Consider the following 21657-nt stretch of genomic DNA (forward strand, 5'->3'; position numbering starts at 1 on the left):
CCTCCGTGTGAAAAAGTTGGCCCATAGGTCTCTTTTATATTTTTTCCCTCTCATCCTAAACCTATGCCCTCGAGTTCTGGACTCCCCAACTTTGTCTATTTATCCTATCTATCCCCCTCATAATTTTGTAAACCTCTATAAGGTCACCACCCAGCCTCCGACGCTCCAAGGAAAACAACCCCAAGCCTGTTCAGCCTCTCCCTATAGCTCAAATCCTCCAATCCTGGCAACATCCTTGTTAATCTTTCTGAAACCTTTCAAGTTTCACAACATCTTTCCGATAGGAAGGAGACCAGAATTGCATACAATATTCCAAAAGTGGCCTAACCAATGTCCTGTACAACCGCAACATGACCTCCCAACTCATGTATTCAATACTCTGACTAATAAAGGAAAACATACCAAACTCCTTCTTCACTATCCTATCTACCTGCGACTCCACTTTGAAGGAGCTATGAACCTGCACTCCAAGGTCTCTTTGTTCAGCAACACTCCCTAGGACCTTACCATTAAGTGTATAAGTCCTGCTAAGATTTGCTTTCCCAAAATGCAGCACCTGGCATTTATCTGAATTAAACTCCATCTACCTCTTCTCAGCCCATTGGCCCATCTGGTCAAGATCCTGTTGTAATCTTAGGTAACCCTCTTCGCTGTCCACTACACCTCCAATTTTGGTGTCATCTGCAAATTTACTAACTGTACTTCTTATGCTCACATCCAAATCATTTATGTAAATGACAAAAAGCAGAGGACCCAGTGCCGATCTTTGTGGCATTTGTTTTATTATTTATCTCCAACCAATTGGATTCTACATTTTGATCCTCCAAACTGTTATTTTTCACTATGGTAATGATAATGTTCTTTAGAAACAATTATTCCATCTCCTGTTACTTTTTATTTTTCTGAACTGCCAAATACCCTTGAATATTTAGTTCTCACCTCTGCTCAATTTCATATCATACTCATTTATTTATATAATCTATTTTTCTAATCAACCTGGTCAGAGATGTTTTTACACATCTCTTGAACAAATGCAACTTGGACCCAGGTCTCAGTCCAGGGGTAAGGACACCACTATTGCACCATAAGAGCCCCCCCTCATTAATTTATATTGGTGCAATTAATTTATCCATTATAACTTAAATAAAGAACCTTTATTGTACTATGTTTTATCAATTTTCACTACTGACTTTGTTGCTCATAAATTGTTTATGCACTCTATCCCTTTCCACTTCATTACCTGCATTGCTAATCTGCACGACTGAGTCATCTTCTCTCAAATTGTCCAAATCTCTGTGCATGAACTCTTCCCTCCGCCCACTATTTAATTTAAAGCTTGCCCTCCAGCCATGGTTATACAATCTGTCAGGCAGTACACCAGTCCCAGCGTGCTTCAGGTAAACACTGTACCAACTGTTCTCTTCCTCCAGTCCCTGATGCTGTGTTTCATCAATTGAAATACCATTTCACCCTAGCAATCTGCATCATCCATTTAAATCTGATTCTATTTACCCTGTGACAATTTGCATTATGTTCGGATATTAATCCAGATATTATTAAATTTAAAGCATGAATACAAAGGTAATCTCCCAGGTTTCACATTTCTTCAGCAGAAACCGTTTTTGGTCTTAGTTGTTGGAATGCATGTGGACTATGACAAATGTGTTCATCCCTCTCCAAATTCCACTCCAACCTTGAGCAAAAATTCATAATTCATATCCTGGAATTTGGCAGGCAACATAATCTTTAGAACCATACTTGCAGCTACAGTAAACAGTACTTATTCCCATTTCTATAATGTCATGTACAACTACATTACTTTATACTCCACCCTATTTTACATGAATGGCTCCTTGCACCAATGTTTTGTGGCAGTTTGCCCATCCACCCTGCAGTCTCAAACTCTTGTCTACAAAAGTTACAGGAAATCAAATCTAATGGACAACTGCAAAGGCTAAAGTTCCTATGTTGCTAGATCTCGATTCCCATACCTGTCTTCCTCACCTCCCTGAATGTACAGCAACCAAGAGGTGTGAATACCTTCCCAAATTTTGCAAAGCTCAAAGTTCAGCTCATCAACTTCGAGCTGAAGTTCCTTAAGGTGAAGCCACGTAGTATAAATTTGGCTGACAGTGTGAATTGCACTACTTTCTACCAGTTCCCACATTACAGCTGGAACACATTAACTACTCTTATGTATAATTTACCTAACTAAGTTGAGTTTAGAAACACTAAATTTTTGTCCATAGTTATACCAAGTAGTTTAACTAGTTTAGCCATACATTTAATGTAACACAATACTGCTTTTAACTATTGCCCATGTTTTAGAGGAATAACATTTTAGCAGTTCAATCACTTACTTATTCCATTAAAGCTTTGAAAACTCATCAGCTTGAGGCCGAAGTAGAAAAAAGATCAAATGGGGAGCTGGTCAATAAGATAAAAAATTGGCTTTAAGGGAGGAGACAAAGAGTGATGGTCGAGGGTTGCTTTTCAGACAGCAGGCCTGTGACCAGCAGTATGCCACAAGGATTAGTACTGGGTGCATGGCTTTTTGACATTTATTTAAATGACTTGGATGTGAATGTAGGAGGTATGATTACTAAGTTTGCAGATGACACAAAAGAAATAGGTGGTGTAGTGGACAGCGAAGGTGATTACCTCAGAGTACATCGGGACCTTGGGCTGAGGAATAGCAGATAGAATTTAAATTAGATAAATGTGAGGTGTTGCATTTTGTTAAGGCAAACCAGGGCAGGATGTATACAATTAATGATATGGCCCAGGGGAGTGGTGCCCAAAAGAGACTTTGTGGTGCAGGTGCATAGTTTTTTGAAAGTGGACTTGCAAGTAGACAGGATGGTAAAGGAAGCATTTAGCGCACTTGCTGTCATTGATCAGAACTTTATGAGTGTAGGAGTTGGGATACCATACTGCGGCAATACAAGACATTGATGAGGCCACTTTTGGAATACCGCATACGACACTGTCACTCTTATATAGGAAGGATGTTGTTAAACTTAAGAGAGTTCAGAAAAGATTTACAAGCATATTGGGACTGGAGGGTTTGAGTTATAGGAAGAGGCTGAATAGGCTGGGGCCATTTTCCCGTGGAGCATTGGAGGCTGAGGGGAGACCTCAGGTTTATAAAATCATGAGGGGCATGGATAGAGTGATTAGTCAAGACCTTTCTCTCCAGAGAATGAGTGTCCAAAACTACAGTCATAGGTTTAAGGTGAGAGGGGAAAGATTTAAAAAGGATCTAAGGGGCAACTTTTTTATGCAGAAGGTGGTGCACGTATGGAATAAGCTGCCAGAAAAGTGGCAGAGATTAGTACAATTACAACATTTAAAAGGTATCTGGATAGGTATATGAATAGGTAGGGTTTAGAGGGTTATGGACCAAATGCTGGCAAATGGTACTAGATCAGTTTGGGATTCCTCTACTCCATGTGTAAATCCCCTCTTTTGGTCGCTACTCAGTCCTCGTTCTCTTTTAACTACACTTTTACTGTTTATGTGCCTAAGATGACTTTAGCATTTCCTTTTGTTAGCTGCTAGTTTTTTCTTATAGGTCTTCTTTTCTTTGCTCATTTTTCCTCACTACACCAACACCCCCCCCCCCAAAACTTTCAGTATTACCGTTGGTTCTCAAGATTTGAACACTTCTGTTGAATCTCTATCATCCTCCTCTTCTGGGGAAAACAAACCCAACTTCCCCTATGTTTCCATATAACGCAAGTTGAAAGGGCTCAGAAAAGATTTACAAGGATGTTGCCAGGGTTGGAAGATTTGAGCTATAGGGAGAGGCTGAACAGGCTGGGGCTGTTTTCCCTGGAGCATCAGAGGCTGAGGGGTGACCTTATAGAGGTTTACAAAATTATGAGGGGCATGGATAGGGTAAATAGGCAAAGTCTTTTCCCTGGGGTCAGGGAGTACAGAACTAGAGGGCATAGGTTTAGGGTGAGAGGGGAAAGATATAAAAGAGACCTACGGGGCAACTTTTTCACACAGAATGTAGTACGGGTATGGAATGAGCTGCCAGAGGAAGTGGTGGAGGCTGGTACAATTGCAACAATGAAGAGGCATTTGGATGGGTACATGAATAGGAAGGGTTTGGAGGGATATGGGCCAGGTGCAGCAGGTGGGTCTAGATTGGGTTGGGATATCTGGTCGGCATGGACAGGTTGGACTGAAGGGTCTGTTTCCATACTGTACATCACTATGACTCTATAAGTTCCTAGATTGAGACAATTCTTGTGAACGTTTTGTATATCCTGTCAAAAGCCTTCATGTCCTTCCTAAGATTTAGTTACCAGAATTGGATACAATAGTTCAGTTGAGGCTACACCAGTGTTTTATGTTATATCCCAATTTAGAAGACCCGGGATTTTTTTTTTAAATTATTTTCGCTCTGCCCTGCCACTTCAATGATTGGTGCATATATAAACCCAGGTCTCTTTATTCCTGTGGCACCCATTTTTACAACTGTACCCTTTTCCTTTATTCACTCCAAATATGCATCACTTTCTGGGTTCTCTGCCAAGATTCTGCCCAATTCATCAGCCTGTCCATGTCCTCTTGCATCTTATCCCTATCCTCCTCTCAATTTACAAGATGAAAATATTGCCATCTAAAAATGCTGAAATTGTGCCCTGTACTCCCAGCTTTTAAGACATTATTATAGTTCAAGGAGCAACTAGAGGAACAATGTTGTAGAACTGAAGTAAGTTAGAGATAGAAATTGCAATGCTGCAAAGAGGTTCAAAAGTAGATTAAAATTTAAAATTGGATCAATAGCTACCACAGCTCAAGACTAGGACTACCAGATGAATATCTATATTGCAGCTTTATTACCCCATATCTCTGCCAAGCCCCTTAGAATATCAACTCTTCTCTCATATCAATTGGTCATTTAAAATATGTACACTTGTAGAATTTACATTTACTTTTAGTTCTAACCTGTGTCATAATGTCTTCCTCAGGATATTTTTGTGTTTGAGTGATGTGATGTTATTCTTTACCAGCACATACACTTGTTTCCCTTTGTATCGATTCTAAAATTATAATAATCTGGAATATTAAATTGTCACTGCTGTCTAAACCCAAGAAATTCAGTCTGAAGAAGGGTCACAGAACTCAAAATGTTAACTGTTTTCTCTCCACAGATGCTTCCACACCTGCTGGATTTCTCCTATTTCGTTTTTAGCAGTCCAAATCCTAGCTTTAACTATCATGCTGGTCCAGTTATTAATACTTCTCACTCTCCAATTCTACTTTGATAGCTTTGTGCATTCACATTTTCACCATCTCCATTTTTTTCTGATCGTTAACATTTATTTCTCTTCCTAGTTTTCAGAAGTATATTTTTACCATTTTACAACTTGAACTAACTCATCAACTACTTACTTCATTTCCTTTAAAAGCCTTGCACAATTTATTTAATTATACAGGCAATATATACTTCTAATGGTCATTACAATTCTTCAAAACTCATGGAATAATACTGTTATATCCCTTGCCTCCAAGATGGAATAGCTCTGAAAAACAATACAGCAAATAAAATGGTTACATATGGAAACAAAGCATAGCAAATGTTCAAGTTTGTTTTATTTGTTTCATATTAAGAGATTTTTTTTTCTCATGATATAATCACTTACCGATGGGGAAGAAACAGCATAGGGGCACCACCATTTTGGCCTGTCTCTTTTATGTGTTGCTCCCACCCTTTGGTAGGTTTCAATAGTCTAGATGGATCTCTTTGTATATGAGCATCATTCTAAGTAAATTTAGAACATAACAAGAGTTTAATTTGTTAAACCTCTTTCCAAGGGCAACAGGCAATTAATTCAGAAGCAGTTACCTTTCCCTCTCCAAAAGATGGTATTTGATATTAAGCTATGGCTGTATAGATACTTAACTTGGAAGTAACTTATCTAAATGGCTCTGCATGTAAATGAAACTGGGTAGTAGTAAAACTAAGCTTGTCATCATGCTGTCAATCCTCGGTAGTAATTGAAAACAAAAACAATCTAATTTTACCTCTCCTGAACATCAATTCACTCAGGACCAGTGGTTGAACCTGGGGCCATCCTTAGCCTGTATGGTACAACATCACATTAATACTCATTGAGTCAAAGGCTCAATAATACTTTTTTTTTGCAGAATTATATTAAAAAAGCTAGTTGAATGGGCATTTTATCTACAAAACAAAGAATGGATGCCATCGGTTATATACATTTCCCCAATCCAAATTCAAGAAGTAGTAGTTTCCTACTGCACTATTTAGGGGGACTTTCAGTGAGTTATATGATATCAGGATGAAGTAGGTAAATTTCAGAATTTTGTTCATTTGGGAAAATAGAGGCACTCACCTTCATTTTGTTCACCAGCTCAAATTTAACTTCAAGCTAACTCTCTCAGTGTAATTATGGCTACCATTTCCATAAGGTTGCCATAGTCCCAGAGGACAATTGGGCAGCTCTCTCACACTAGAACAACAAATGGTGGCGGTTTAACCTGAGGATCACCACGCTTCGGGCAGGGGAGAAGCTGAGAAGGAGAGTCCTTCATGGTAACCTCAGCTGGTGTAGGAATTGAACCCATACTGTTGGCATCACTCTACATTGCAAACCAGCCATCCAGCCAATTGAGCAAATTGACACTATCTCCCTTCTGTAACATATGGCAGCATTTAAGAAATGCAAACAGCCATTAAGATCAAATCCTGCTAATTTAAATTTTCAAATAACTTCTGAAGACTTTTTCTATTAACTTAGTGAACGTGACTTCTGATCAGGATGCTAATTATAAACCCAACATCAAAACGAGCATTAACAGCACATCCTTATGCCTTTGAACTGAATAGCTTAAAAGAGGGCAGTTAAAATTCTGTGCTTCTGGATTCATATGTATAGCAAACCAGGTGAGGATGGCAGGTTTAATTCACAAAGGGCATTAGAGGAGCTTTTATAATAATTGATAATAGTTTCATAGACATCATAACTGAGGTTAGCTTTATAGACCAGATTTAGTAATTAAATTTAAACTTCATCAGCAAACATGGTCAAATTTGAACTGCTGTTGCCAAACAATTCGTCTCAACCTCTGGTTTACAAGCCCAGCGACATTACCGCTATGTCACTACCTCAAAAATTACAATTTATATGAGATTTACCAATATTCCCTGCTGAGTACACATAAATTGCACAATGTTCTCATAGTACTGTTTACCATATCATTTAAAAAGAACCCCTGGGACTGACAACAGATGCAGGGGAAATTCCACTTTCCTTGATCCAGTTGCTGAACATGTCAGATGCTGAAGCAAATAAAGCACGAGGATTAATAAAATATTAGAACCTCCATAGCTATAACATCTGCCATAAATTAGAGGAAGATAAATCTGAAGGAAGATATGAAACCTGAATTACAGAAATTATGAAGGCATGAAGCACAAATTAACTCAGATGGATTGGGAAAATAGATTAAGAGACAGGACTGTACATAGGCAATTAACAGTCTTTAAATAAATATTACATGGCTTTCAGCCTCTGTACAATCCTTTAAAGAGCAAAACCTCAAAAAGGTCAGTTAACCACAAAAACAAAGGAAGTTTAGGATTACATAAGATTAAATGAAGAGGCCAATAACGTTGCCAGAAATAGCAGTAAAACAAAGCATTGGGAACTTTTTGAGTATGTGAAAGGAGGACCAAGAAACTGACAAAGGACAATGAAAACAGAACATGAATACAATCTAACAAAAGTAAAACTGGACTGTAAAGCCTCTATAGTTACATTAAAAGAAACATTTGGATAAAACAAAACTTGGGTCCATTATAAGTAAATTCAGAAGAATTTATAATGGGGACTAGAGAAACGGCAGAGAAACTTAATGCTAACTTCACATTTGTTTTCACCACCATATTATTATCCCTGCCTTCTAAGTGTTCCCTCATTTTAAGATCTTTTATAAAGTCTGGCACTAAGTCCAGAATAGCCTGCTCCCTTGTGGGCTCCATCACAAGCTGTTCCAAAAATCCATCCTGTAAGCATTCCATTAATTCCCTTTCTTTGGATCCACCAGCAGTATTACTCACCCAGCAATTTGCATATTGAAGTCCACATGATCAATGTGACCTTGCCTTTCTGACGTGCCCTACCTATTTCCTGGTACATCTTGCACGCCCTGGTCCTGACCACTGCTGGGGAGTCTGTACATAACTCCCATTATGTTTTCTTTTGCCTTTGTGATTCCACAACTCCACCCACACAGACTTCACATCATCTGACCCTATGTCATTCAGTGCCACAAATTTAATTTCATTCTTAACGAACAAGGCAACCGGCCCCTCTGCCCACCTCCTTGTCTTTTCGATAAGTTGTAAATCCTTGGATGGTTAACTGCCAGTCCTGAAACCCGTGCAACCATGCCTCTGTGATGCCTACCACATCATAATCATTCATGATGATTTGTGCCATTAATTCATCTACTTTGTTACGAATACTACGAGCATTCTGGTAGAGCGCCTTAATGCTAATTTTCTTATCCTCATGATTTCCATCATCTCTAGTAATATGTCCTAAGTTATCCTTCCTTTTTGCTTCATTTCTATTTTGTCTTGAGCTTAAACTCTGCAGAATTGTTAACCTGCTACTTATATTGCTACTTGATTCCATACTCGCTGTTGCTTTCCCTTTTTCTCCTCCCGACTCACAAGTTTAAAGCCCTAGTGACCACCCTACTTATTCTTTTCACCATTGTTTTCCAATGCTATGGAAGGACAGAGGTAATCAAACTTGGAAATATTATCCACAAAAACAGAGACATTACCATGCTGAAACTCTGTGCAGATTCACTACTACATGGTTAATGTACAAGATGGCTCAAATCTGGGCAAGTACTTTTACAGTGATAATTCCCTGTCTTAAAATGCATATCTTCAAAACTAAAAACTGTTGAATTTGAACATTCAAAAACTAGATCAGACTTTTAAGAACCAGTAGAGTTGGTTCTTTACTGGAAGAACCAAAACAGCAGATGTCTATGAGAATGCTTTTGATTACTAGCTACAAATATACCAGAGTACAGATATTTTAACTTATTCACCAGCTTATAAACAAGTAGTAATCTGAACCACCTGAAGCACTGTCCGTTAGGAAGTTCACATGAACAAATGGAGTTAATCAAACTGTCTCCCAATCAGCCAGTTGTTTTTACTCATACTAAACACAGTATTTGCCAAACCTTCTCTTTCAGTTTGGCTAATCGCTTCTCTTGCTCATCCTTCTTCTCTTGCTTTATTCGTTTTTCTGCTAATTTGCTTTCCAACTTTTGAAAATCCTGCATGGTATAAAAAAGATCTTCATTAACTGCCATATGATTACCTTTATTTCAAAGCAAAATTCTAGCTTCCATTTTCTATTTCTTTCATGTAGAAATTGCAAGTGGAAGCACTGTGTACTTGAATACATGGCTATAAAGCATAAAAAGGCAACATACTTTAGGATTACACTGTCAAACTTCTTTAAAATGCAAATTTTTTTCTGTGTTTAATAAAAATTAAGTTTTTTTTCATATGACTATTGAAATGAACTATACAAAAATTTCATCTCATTTAGCAATTTCATTTACAAGTTACTTTACACAAGACCCACCCGGTCTTGAAATCTGGAGATTTCTTTTGCCACAAGCCACTGCCTTTCCTCTCGCTCAGCTTCCTCTCTCATTTGTGCTTCCAGTTGTAGAAATTCTTCTTTTTCCTTCTTTTGTTCAGTAAAATCTTTGAGCATTCTTTTGATTTCAAGCCGCCTCTGACTGTCCTTCCTTTGTCTTTTCATTTTCTCTGCTTCCTCTTTCATTTGTTGTTCTTTCTCAAGAGCAAGTTCCAGTTCTTTCTGTTTCTTCCACAATTGCAGCTGAGCTTCTCGCTCTTTTCTCTCTTTCTCAAGCCTAAGCCGTCTTGCCTTTTCTTTTGCTAGGCGCTCTGCATTTGTCTTCTCTTCCGCTTCTGTTTGCATCTTCAGTAACTTCATTTTCTCATTTTGCTTCTTTGTTTTCCATTTCTGAATAGCCTACAAGGTAAATTCATCAGAGATTCATTTTAACTGTTATGACATTATCTATTTCAGAGGGTACAGATTCAAACTTTGAAAGTTAGGGGCTAATACTATGATCTCAAATAATTTAATTTCAAATGCTAGGATTTACACAAAAGCATTACTGACTCTCTGATGTTGAGTTTCTGCAGAAACAATTTATCACCATGTTTCTTCATGTAAAATTGAGAGTGTGGACCTAAAGAATATTCTCATTTATTGAAGCTCTACTTGCTGTTTAGGATGTGATCATAATCTTATTCTTTGTATTTACTTAAAAAAACAAAAGGCTACTGATGAGAAGATATAATTACTTGTACAGAAACGCAGGACATATTAAATTTTACCAGGAAGAATAATGGAGAATGTCAGGGAAACAAAAACCTCAGGCTCCTAAACTACATTCTACTCTGTACTTCAAAATATTCTAACCAAATATTTCTACAAATTCCTACCTCCTTCTGCCTCTCTTCTAGAAAGAGAAACTCTTGGTACCATTGCACATGTTGCATTACATCCTCACGGGTCCTCCCTACCAAATGCTGCAGAGCTTCTTCAATAAATGATGCTTTTCCTTTATGTCTTGTCCAGACTTTAAGAAATTCCTGATGATCAAAATCATCCCAACCACCTTGGCGTCCAGTCTGCTGAAGGTACTTATCAAGTTCTGTAATTTCAACTAACACATTGTCTGGACCAGAGTTAGTTGATATTCCTTTTGCTACAGCGGATCTGGGTATCACGGCTTCTAGTGGAATCTGGGCCCACACTTCCATTTTTTTTTCAACAGCTGAAATTTCCTGAGTCGTAGTTTTTTCTTCCTTCAGAAGTTCTTCATACCTTAATTAAAAATGAATAAAAGCATATTTAATTATATTTTCAAAGGTGCTCTCTGATCACAAATCTAACGTTGCAGGTCAAAAAAAGATACATACAATTAAAGACCTTTTGAATCAAACCAAAACAGTTGTTTTTGTATGGTTTGCACACCCTCACCCTGAATCCATTCCTGATTGGTAAATCTGACCTTCTTCTAGACAAAGTCCAACTACAGGAATTCAAATGTTCTGGTGCATCATGTCATAGTACAATACTAGTAATGCCAGGTCATGTACCTTAAAATGAAAGAAACCAGATTTTGTGATGTCCCACTATGTGCTGTGAAATTCACTCCTGAACAAAGGCTACAAGGAAACTGAATGGGAGGAGGGAATAATAGCGTCTTTTTTTCTATTTTTTCATAAAATATAAAGAATAGATTGACATGCTGTTATTTCTTTGCAAACTGAAATTTATTGAACTTGGAATATATTTATGCTTATATTTTAACAGATAGTTTAAAGCACAACAAGCACCATTTATTAACATTGGACCCATTAATATTTGGGCAAGTGAAAGGTGGCGGATACAAATGCAAATTTCTTTAGCAGGTTTTCTGTCCCAGCAGCGAGTGAAGGTATTAAAATAGTGGTGAGTTGGAGCATGTGGGAGGGATTCAAATTTCCTCCAAGGTAACATCTTACAAGACTCAGTAACAGAAAATGACGACTACAGTGGACAGGGTTCCTTTATCATCTCAAACTGCTCCCAGCTTTACATTGCAAATTACTAATATTTTAATCGTAACTTTGTAACTTGTTCTCTTGAACCAACCTAAAGTTATAAATTTATAAATGTGCTGTTGGTGTTTTGCCATAGTTCAGTGAAGATAAACAATGACAATAAAGGGTTCAGATAGCTAATTCCTGCTATAGCCACTCTTCCTTAAACTCTGAAATCCTCGTAAGTGATAAAATAGCACCAGAGCTCAATGCAGACACCCAAATTCATTTTTACACTTAAGTTTTTTCTGCATAGATATTAAAAATAAGTTCACAGATCATGATTAAAAAATTTGCAGTCAGTTCAAGTCTGAAATCTCAGATTCAAAGATTCAGTTTTAATTTTCATTGCTTCTGAATTTTACTTTGCTTTTTCTGCATTAACAAATACAGCAACTCAGTCGAAGGTCTGAATTGTTATGGTGCTGAGAAATTTAGATATACAAGAACTTACATCTGCCTTTGTTCTTCTTTAAAGATACTGATTGCGTTTTCAACTTCTTCCATGATTTCCTTCAACTTTTCTATAACTGAGGACATTATATTTATTAATGCATTAGTAAATATATGTTATATATATCTCATCGCTGTATAAATCAAATAGTTGTAAAGATGATAGATCTAAAACTATTCAAGCAAATAAGCATTAGAAGAAATAATCCATTTCAACTGCTATGAAATCAGTAATACTAAAATGAAGCTGACCAACTCCTAGTCAGAAAGGGATAAGATGATGAAGAATCATCGCAAAGTCACTATCACTGACCACCTAAAAGCTACAAAGGAGCTTTGTGAACCATAATAACAGAATAAATATATCTTAAATTTCACAGAACTTTGGTAGTCAAAATGACAAGCATTTATTAGAAATTCAGGACTACCAGAGATCATAAATTGGTTTCAGAACTATCAGTCACTCAGCGAAGCAGTTTGAAGTTTTGACATTCATGGCAGTTGATTTTGTATTGGTGTGTAATTGCATAATCCACTGTGATATGGCTTATAAATTTATGCACAATTAATTCTTCAAATTCACTATCAGTAGACAATGTGAACATTTAGCAAAATGAAGATTGATATGGATTGTTGAATTGCTTTATTTAACATCACACAAAGTTGTTCAAGTCAGTGAGTTGCTTCTCAACTACAAATAATTGTCTCTCTGAAATGTTGTCCACAGACCAGAGGATCTCTTTCTCTGCAGTCTCCTGAATTCATGTGAGCCTGCTGTTCACAGCCACCTCAATCCTGCAACATTTTTTGTGCCAAAAACATAACAACCCTTTTCTCACCTAAAGTAAAGTTTTCACAGATAAATCAACATAACAAGAATGTTTCTGAAAACTGAGATGTTAATAAATTGCTTATTCTTAAATGACTGAAGAATCCAACATTTATCATGGTTTGGCAAAACACCTACTAGAAAAATATTTTCTTTTTATTAAAGGAATATCAAAAGTAATTAAGAATTTAACCTTTTAAGGAGGGAGGTTATGCTGGAACCGTATAAAATGCTGGTTTGGCCACAACTGGAGTACTGGGCAAAGTTCTGGTCACCACATTATCAGAAGGATGTGATCTTACTAGAGAAGGTGCAGAAGGCGAGAGATTTACCAGATTGCTCCCTGGTTCTGGTGAGTCTGAGTTGTAAGGAAAGATCGTATATCCTGGGGCTGTTTGCGTTGGAGTTGTGAAGGTTGAGATAGAAATGGGGTGGATAGAAAGGCGTTTTTTCATTAGTTCAGGGGTCGATGAACAGGGGACATAGATTTAAACTAAGGTAGAAGATTAAGAGTAAAGTTGAGAAATCTTTTCACCCAGAGGATGTTAGGAATCTGGAACTCATTGCCTGATTGAGTTTTGAAAGATTTAAACAATATTTAGATATTCACTCCATAGCTATGAGCGAAGAGCTGGAATGTGGGATTAATGTAGTCAGGCCTTTGTTGATCAGACCAGGTATGGGCCAGATGGCCACCTTCTGTGCTGCTATTCTTTAAGAATGTTTGAGATTTTTGAGAAGATTTGTAGTTCAGGTTGTAAGTTTGCTCACTGAGCTGGAAGGTTTGTTTTCAAATGTTTTGTCATCATGCTAGGTATCATCATCAGTGAGTCTCCGGTGAAGTGCTGGTGTTATGTCCTGCTTTCTACTTATGTGTCTTGATTTCTTAAGGTGGGTGATATCATTTCCGGTTCTTTTTCTCAGAGGATGGTAGAAGGGGTCCAAATCGATGTGTTTACTGATGGAATTCCAGTTAGAGTGCCAGGCCTCTAGAAATTCCTGTGCGTGTCTCTGTTTAGCTTGTCCAATGATGGCTGTGTTGTCCTAGTCAAAGTGGTGTTCATCTTCGTCTGTGGGTAAAGATACTAGTGATAGTGGGTCATGTCTTTTGGTGGTTAGTTGGTTTTAATGTATCCTGGTGGCTAGTTTTCTGCCTGTTTGTCCAATGTAGTGTTTGTTACAGTTCTCACAAGGTATTCATTTTGCTGGTTGTTTGTATAGGGTCCTTTTGGTTCATTAGCTGCTATTTAAGTGTGTTGGTAGGTTTTGTGAACTACCATGATGTCAAGGGGTCTGAGTAGCCTGGAAGTCATTTCAGAGATGTCTTTGATGTAAGGTAATGTGGCTAGAGTTTCTGGGTGTATTGTGTCTACTCATTTGGTTTTGTTGTTGACAAATCAGCAGACTGTGTTTATTGGGTACCTGTTCTTCCTAAATACACTGTATAGGTATTTTTCTTTAGCTGTTCATGGTTCCTGGGTGCTGCAGTGTGTTGTGGCTCATTAAAATAATGTCCTGATGCAGCTCCATTTGTGGGTATTGGAATGATTGCTTCCATTGGGATACCAACACTAAGCAGGAAAAAGGAAGGGAACACACTCAACACACAGGAAAGGATAGCCCGAGAAAAACTCAAAAAAGGCAAAACCATTGTAATCCTACCTGCAGACAAAGGGCGCATGACCGTCATTCTAAACAGAATGGAGTACTTTGAAAAAGTGTACTCACTGCTTGCAGATACTGACACTTAGCAACAGGTGGCAATAGATCTGACCCCACAACTAGAAAACCGTACCACGTCCACACTGAAAAAGCTTCAGAAATCAGGACAATTAAACGAGACAGACTTCCAAAAAAATGACACCGGATGGATACAACACACCCTGCTTTTACAGACTACCTAAAGTACACAAACCAGGCACCCCCCCACAGATCCAAAGGCTCACTACCTGGAGCACCAACATATAGACTAGTCAAGGACCCCATCTACCATCCTCTGAGAAAAAGAACCGGAAATGATATTACCCACCTTCAGAAATCAAGAGACATAAATAGAAAGCAAGACATAACACCAGCACTTCACCAGAGGCTCACTGATGATGTTACCTAGTATGGTGACTAAACATTTGAAAACAAACCTTCCAGCTCAGTGAGCAAACTTTCAACTGGAATTGTTTAAGAGTCTTTCTGTAGAAGAAATGACCAAAATGATTCTGCAATGTTACAGCATTGCAAACACTGGACTTGAGTGAAACCTCATTAAAAGAGACAGAAGTCTGAATTAACATTCAAACTTCTCAGTACTCAGGATAAGATGATGTACTGGATTGATGTAGTACACTCTAGCTCTAGTTAATTTGACAGTTTATAGAAATGCAACTCTTAACTAGAATGAAGCAAAGAAAGAAATCATCGCTACCAAAACAGCACTAATGTCAGTTGATCCTGATCAGTTATCTAGATTGTTGCAATACTTTCTTGTTAAAGAAATAGAAAATAAAATTTTGCTTACCTGGTCCATGCCTATCTTTGTACTTTATAGAAACATCCAACCATTCTCCTTGTACTAATGGCCTAAAGAATTTCTGCATAGCTTTTGATAGTATGTTATACAGTCTATTACAATCATTGATTCACATACAGTTTATCTGCATGTCGTACATACATTCTGGAGTGGGCTTAACATCCATAAGTTGGCTCTGGAATCTCTTCACATTGTGACGTATTTTTGCAAGTCGTTGTTGAATCTTCAGCTCTGTTAGAAGAAAAATTAAAACAATAAATTATGAATTAAGCTTACATCATCTTGGAAAGCACCTTTCATGTAATAAAGTGTCTCAAAGGTACTTCAGAGGAATGTTTAAAAGCAAAGTTTGAAACAAAGCCAGGTATTAGAAATTAGAAAAGCATTCAGTCTCAGAAGAGAGGTTACCACTTGACACAAGACATAAAAGTACAGCAGTAATAAGGAAAGAACGCCATGTAGTGTAAAATACATTTTTGGATGACTCTGGTGGGGGGGGGGGGGGAGCAGCGAGCAGGAAAGAGAGGGGAGGGAGGCAGGGAGGATTAAAGGGGACAGGAAACTAGGAGAGTTCAGGGAGAGAGGCAGAGCCCTCCACTCCTGACCGTCTCCTCCCAAATACACTTCTCTCTCCTTTCCCTCCACCTGTCCCAGGTCATATATCCCTCACCTTCTTTTGTAATGCTAAAATCAGCGTCAACCTTCCAAACAATCAGCACCCTTCTGTCCTATAAGACCATAAGACATAGGAGTGGAAGTAAGGCCATTCAGCCCATCGAGTCCACTCCACCATTCAATCATGGCTGATGGGCATTTCAACTCCACTTACCAGCATTCTCCCCGTAGCCCTTAATTCCTCGTGACATCAAGAATCTATCAATCTCTGCTTTGAAGACATTTAGTGTCCCGGTCTCCACTGCACTCTGCGGCAATGAATTCCACAGGCCCACCACTCTCTGGGTGAAGAAATGTCTCCGCATTTCTGTTCCGAATTGACCCCTCTAATTTTAAGGCTGTGTCCACAGGTCCTAGTCTCCTTGCTTAACGGAAAAAATTTCCTAGCATCCACCCTTTCCAAGCCATGTATTATCTTGTAAGTTTCTATTAAGTCTCCCCTCAATCTTCTAAACTCCAACGAATACAATCCCAGGATCCTCAGCCATTCTTCGTATGTTAGACCAACCATTCCAGGGATCATCCGTGTGAATCTCCACTGGACACATTCCAGTATGTCCTTCCTGAGGTGTGGGGACCAAAACTGGACACTGTACTCCAAATGGGGCCTAACCAGAGCTTTATAAAGTCTCAGTAGCACAACGGTGCTTTTATATTCCAACCCTCTCGAGAGAAGTGACAACATTGCATTCACTTTCTTAATCACGGACTCAACCTGCACGTTTACCTTCAGAGAATCCTCGACTAGCACTCCCAGATCCCTTTGTACTTTGGCTTTACGAATTTTCTCACCGTTTAGAAAGTAGTCTATGCTTTTATTCTTTTTGCCAAAGTGCAAGACCTCGCATTTGCTCACGTTGAATTCCTGATGCATGATTTGAGATCATTTGAATTTTGATAATTTTTCATTTGTTCTGGTGATTTCAAGACAAAACCCTTTTTTCAGCAATATTCAAAATATATTTTATTGTTTGTTATATTGGGGAAAACACAAAGGTTGCTAATGACAGCAAAGAGAACATCCCCATAAATTCATGAATTCTTACTTTCTGTTTTCCTGTTGTTTGTCAGTTTCAGCTCCAGCTCTTCAAGTGTGCTATATTCAGCTCTAAATTCATTCCTTTTATTGAAAAGATGAGCATTCTTGTCTTTTTCTAAATTGGCTATTCTGGATTGGGAGGAAAAATAAAAAAATGTTTAAAATTCTACTTCATTGTTTGCAAAGATTTCCCAACTAACAGTGCATTTGCACTACTTCATATTAAAGTAACTAATGATAAACATGACAGTATTGTGTTTCAGACAGCTAAATTATTTATTCTACAGTTATAATCAACGTGATAATGCAAAAAGTATATTATCTCAAACTGAAATATTAACTGTTTTTCTCCACAAATGTTACTTAACCTCCTGAGTAAATTCCATCATTGGCTGTTTTTTTCGAACGTGAAAGGTTTGAATGCAAGTGCAACAAGTGATTAGGAAAGCTAGTAAAAACTAATCACTTGATGGAGAATTGAAACAAAAATAACAAGGTCATGCTTCAGTTATAGTGTGTTGATACAATCACATCTGGAGCACAGTGTACAGTATTGGTTTCCTTATTTAAGGGAGCAGAGAAGAGCAGGAGAGATGAGGACACCAAGACAGTCAGCATCACCAAGAATAGCGAGGGATGACCCCAAGTCAGGTAGTCAGCAGCATCGAAAGGAGTAGGTAAGGTGAGAACCTCAAGACAGGCATTCAGACAGAGAGCTAGATTCATTAGAGCTGATTGGAATTGGTTTTTGCTCTGCAACAGTGAATTGAGCTAGCTGTTGGTGAATAAGCAGTTAAGATCTATTCCATTTTTAAATCTTAACAGGTCAGACAATTGATAAAATTACAATGAACTGAGAGTGCTGGCAAATGGGACTAGATTAGGTTAAGATATTTGGTCAGCATGGACGTTCTGGACTGAAGGGTCTGTCTCCATGCTGTATGTCTCTGTGCAACTTAAGTCATAAGTCTGAGACCCGCTGTAATCAATTTACTAGACCTCTTTGAAGGAGCAGGTGCTATGAATAATTATGAGCATGTATGATTTATTTAAGCTGCTGCATTGAAGAAAACAAAAGCTCATAGTGTACAGGGTATCATATCAGAATGAAGAGAAGAATAGAAAGTTGACAGAATGTAGGAATGTACTAAATAGTCTATAATAGGTCTCTGTCTGGCAGGATGTGACGAATGGAGTCCCTTGGGATGTGTTGGAATCCTAACATTTTACAATTTACCTCAATGACATAAATGAGGGAGAAGGCACAGTAGCTAAATTCACAGACAATATCAAGAAATATAGGAAAGTATATTGTAAAGGACATACAATGAAGTTGCAGATGAACAATAGATAGGTTCAGAGAGCGAACAAAAATCTGGCGGATGGAGTAAAATATGGTGAAATGTGAATTTGGCTGGAAGAACAGAAAAACGTAGAATATTACTTAGATAACAACTGTAAAATTCTGAGGTGCAAAGGGATTAAGTTACAGAAGTATGCAGGTACAGCTTGTAATCAAGAACATTAATGAAATGTTATTCTCACTCATAACAGCAATTGAACATATAAAGCTAGATGGTATGCTTCAGTCCTATAGGACATTGGTTAGACCTCATGCCAAATATTGTGTACTGTTTTGGTCTCCTTATTGAAGGTAAGATGTAAATACATTGGAGGTGGTTTCCTCGATTGATATCTGGAAAGGGTGAGTTGCCTTATAGTTGGATAGGCTAGCCTTGCTTTTACTCAAATTTAGAAGAACGAAGGACAACTTAATTGAAGTGAGTAAGATTATGAATGATCTTGCCAAGGTGAATATGGAAATGATGTTTCCTAACTGGATAGATCCTTGTTAGACAGGGGAAACAAGGGTTATGGGGGAGCAGGTAGGAATATGGAATTTGAAACATAGCTCGATCAGCCATTATCTTAATGAATGAAGTGCAGGATTGAGGAGTCAAATGGTCTACTTCTGCTCCTACTTCACATATTTGTGTGCTGTAAATACATAGTAAGCACTTTGGAAATGGTTTACTAGACTAATATCTGAAACAGGTAACTTTTCCTGAAGAAGGGCTCATGCCCGAAATGTCGATTCTCCTGCTCCTTGGATGCCGCTTGACCTGCTGCGCTTTTCCAGCAACACATTTTCAGCTAATACCTAAAACAGGCAGGTTGTCTTAGGAGGAAAAGTTGGGCAAGCCAGGCCTGATCTCAAGGGAGCTTCATAAACTGTGTCTAGAAAAGGATGTTTCCTATTTGATAGAAACTAGTATTTGGGGCTCTGTTTAAAAATAAACAGGTTGCTCATTTAAGACAAAGATAATGAAATTTTTCTTTTCCGTCAGAATGTCTTCGTTACTGTCTTCCTCAAAAGGTGATGGAAGGAGAGTCCTTGCTTTTCAAAGCAGGTAGCAGAAAGATTTTGATAAAGGAGGGATGAAAGGTGATCAAAGGTAGGAAAGAAATTGGAGTGATCAGATAAGAAAAATCTTATTGAGTGGTGCAGCAAGCTTGAAAGACCCAGTAGCCATTTTTGCTCTTAATTCATAAGTTCTATTTCAACTTTCCACATTTGCAGTATTTCATTTTATTTAATTCACTTGTGGGATGTGGGCATTACTGGCATTGTCTGTCCTTCGTTGCCCTTGACAAGGTGTGGTCTACTGCCTTCATGAACCACTGCAGTCATGTGCTGTAGGTAGATCCACAATGTTGTCAGGGAGGGAATTGTAAGATTTTGAACCAACAAACAATAAAAGAGCAGCAATATATTTCCAACTCAGGACTGAGAGTCACTAAGAAGGGAACTTGCAGGTGGTAGCCACCCCACATATCTGCTGCTCAGCCTTCTGGGTAGTAATGGTCATGAATTTGAATGGTGCTATCTAAGAATCGTTCATTAATTTCTGCAACGCTCCTATAGAAATACATAGGAACATTATATACATATTAACTGATAGTTGTTTATTGTAGAGCTACTTAGTCAGTAAGGTAACTTTAGAAGTCAATGAAGTTTAGCTTATTTTAAAGGGTAACACCATTCTGTGAAAAGTACACAAGGCTTTGTAATGTCATTAAGCACAGTTCTTATCTTGGTGAAATAATCTAATCTTTTACTAATTAGTATGAAAATTTTCCCAAACCATTGAGGCAATTGCTCAACTGAGTGTCTACAGCAAGGCAAGGCAGGAAAGGGATGTGCCAAAACATAATGATTATAACTACGTTAGGAAAAGGAGTTTAGCAGAAAAGCTGGTTGAGGAACAATGGCAATTTTTAAGAAAATAGTTCATGACATGCAGCAACGATATTTCCCGGTGAAGACAGCTTTTTAAAATAGAGAAAGACTACAGAAAGTTATGAAGAGGGATTTGGGAGACCTTGTTCATAAATCAGAAAAAGCTAGCATACAAGTTCAGCAGGAAATACGGAAGACAAGTAGAACGTTGGCCTTTATTTCAATGCAATTGGAGTATAAAATGGGGAGGTTTTGCTAAAATTATACAAGATCCTATATACTAAGCACAGCTTGAATTCTGTTGATAGTTTTTGTCCCCTTATCACAAAAGAGATATATTAGCATTGGAAGCAGTCCAGAGAAGATAAACTAAGTTGATGTCGGGTAAGGGGACTGTTTTATAAGGAGAGCTTGGGCCTGTACCATTATCATTTATTGAAATATTCAAGATTGTTAGAGACATAGACAGGGTAAGTCCTGAGAAGCTGTTTCTCCTTCTGGGAAAGTCTAGGACTAGAGGGCATAATCTCAGAATAAGATTACACATTTTGACAAAGATAAGGAATTTCTTCCTTCAGACAGTAGTGAATCTGAGGATTCTTTACCACAGAGGGCTGTTGAAGTTCAGTCAATAAGTATATTCAAGGCTAAGATGGACACATTTTTAATCAGTAAAGGAACAAGGATAACAAGGTAAACACGTGGAGTTAAAGATAATCTGATCAGCCAGGATTTCATTGAATTTGCTAGTTATTTTCATTCATTTTATGAGAGGTGAAGTTAGAAGGATAGCTTTCAGCCAGCACATACACTGCGGGCCGAAAGGCTCTATTTATGGTGGTGGTTTTTGAACAGCACAGCACTGTGTGCCAGGCTCTAGGCTGGCGGTGAAGGTGAAGGTGAAGGAGTTGCTGACACTCACTGCAGCCACAGTTTGCGGAGCTCCCGGCTGAAGGCGGCCTTCCTGCCCGAGTCCCTGCGCTCAGGGATGAGAACCTGCAACCGCTGCCCCAACACCGAGTCCGGCTTCCGACCGCAATCGCCAACCTGTCGTACAGAGAGAATTTAACCACAGCCTTTAAACGAGAAACTTCACACCGAATGCAAACAGGAGAAGGAGTGACTCCTCACCATCGTCCCTGTTACTATGGTTGCCATCTTTGTCAACAAAGTGCTGGGTGTGCGCAGACGCAGA

The 21657-nt window shown here is 38.3% G+C and overlaps 1 protein-coding gene across 1 annotated transcript; it reads right to left on the reverse strand.

Moving 5' to 3' along the window:
• Positions 1-5414: 5414 nt before the first annotated feature.
• Positions 5415-21628, reverse strand: LOC132827803 (coiled-coil domain-containing protein 112). The gene is made up of 10 exons (XM_060844527.1): positions 21594-21628; positions 21385-21509; positions 17229-17350; positions 15649-15738; positions 12156-12231; positions 10556-10940; positions 9660-10076; positions 9250-9345; positions 5661-5779; positions 5415-5540 (listed from the first exon to the last, which is right to left on the reverse strand). The coding sequence occupies exons 1-10, from the start codon at positions 21618-21620 to the stop codon at positions 5510-5512; spliced, it is 1488 nt and encodes a 495-aa protein (XP_060700510.1). The 5' UTR covers positions 21621-21628; the 3' UTR covers positions 5415-5509.
• Between the last annotated feature and the right edge of the window lie 29 nt (positions 21629-21657).

The sequence above is a fragment of the Hemiscyllium ocellatum genome, chromosome 2, assembly GCF_020745735.1.
Source record: "Hemiscyllium ocellatum isolate sHemOce1 chromosome 2, sHemOce1.pat.X.cur, whole genome shotgun sequence".
In the NCBI taxonomy this organism is placed as follows: Eukaryota; Metazoa; Chordata; class Chondrichthyes; order Orectolobiformes; family Hemiscylliidae; genus Hemiscyllium; species Hemiscyllium ocellatum.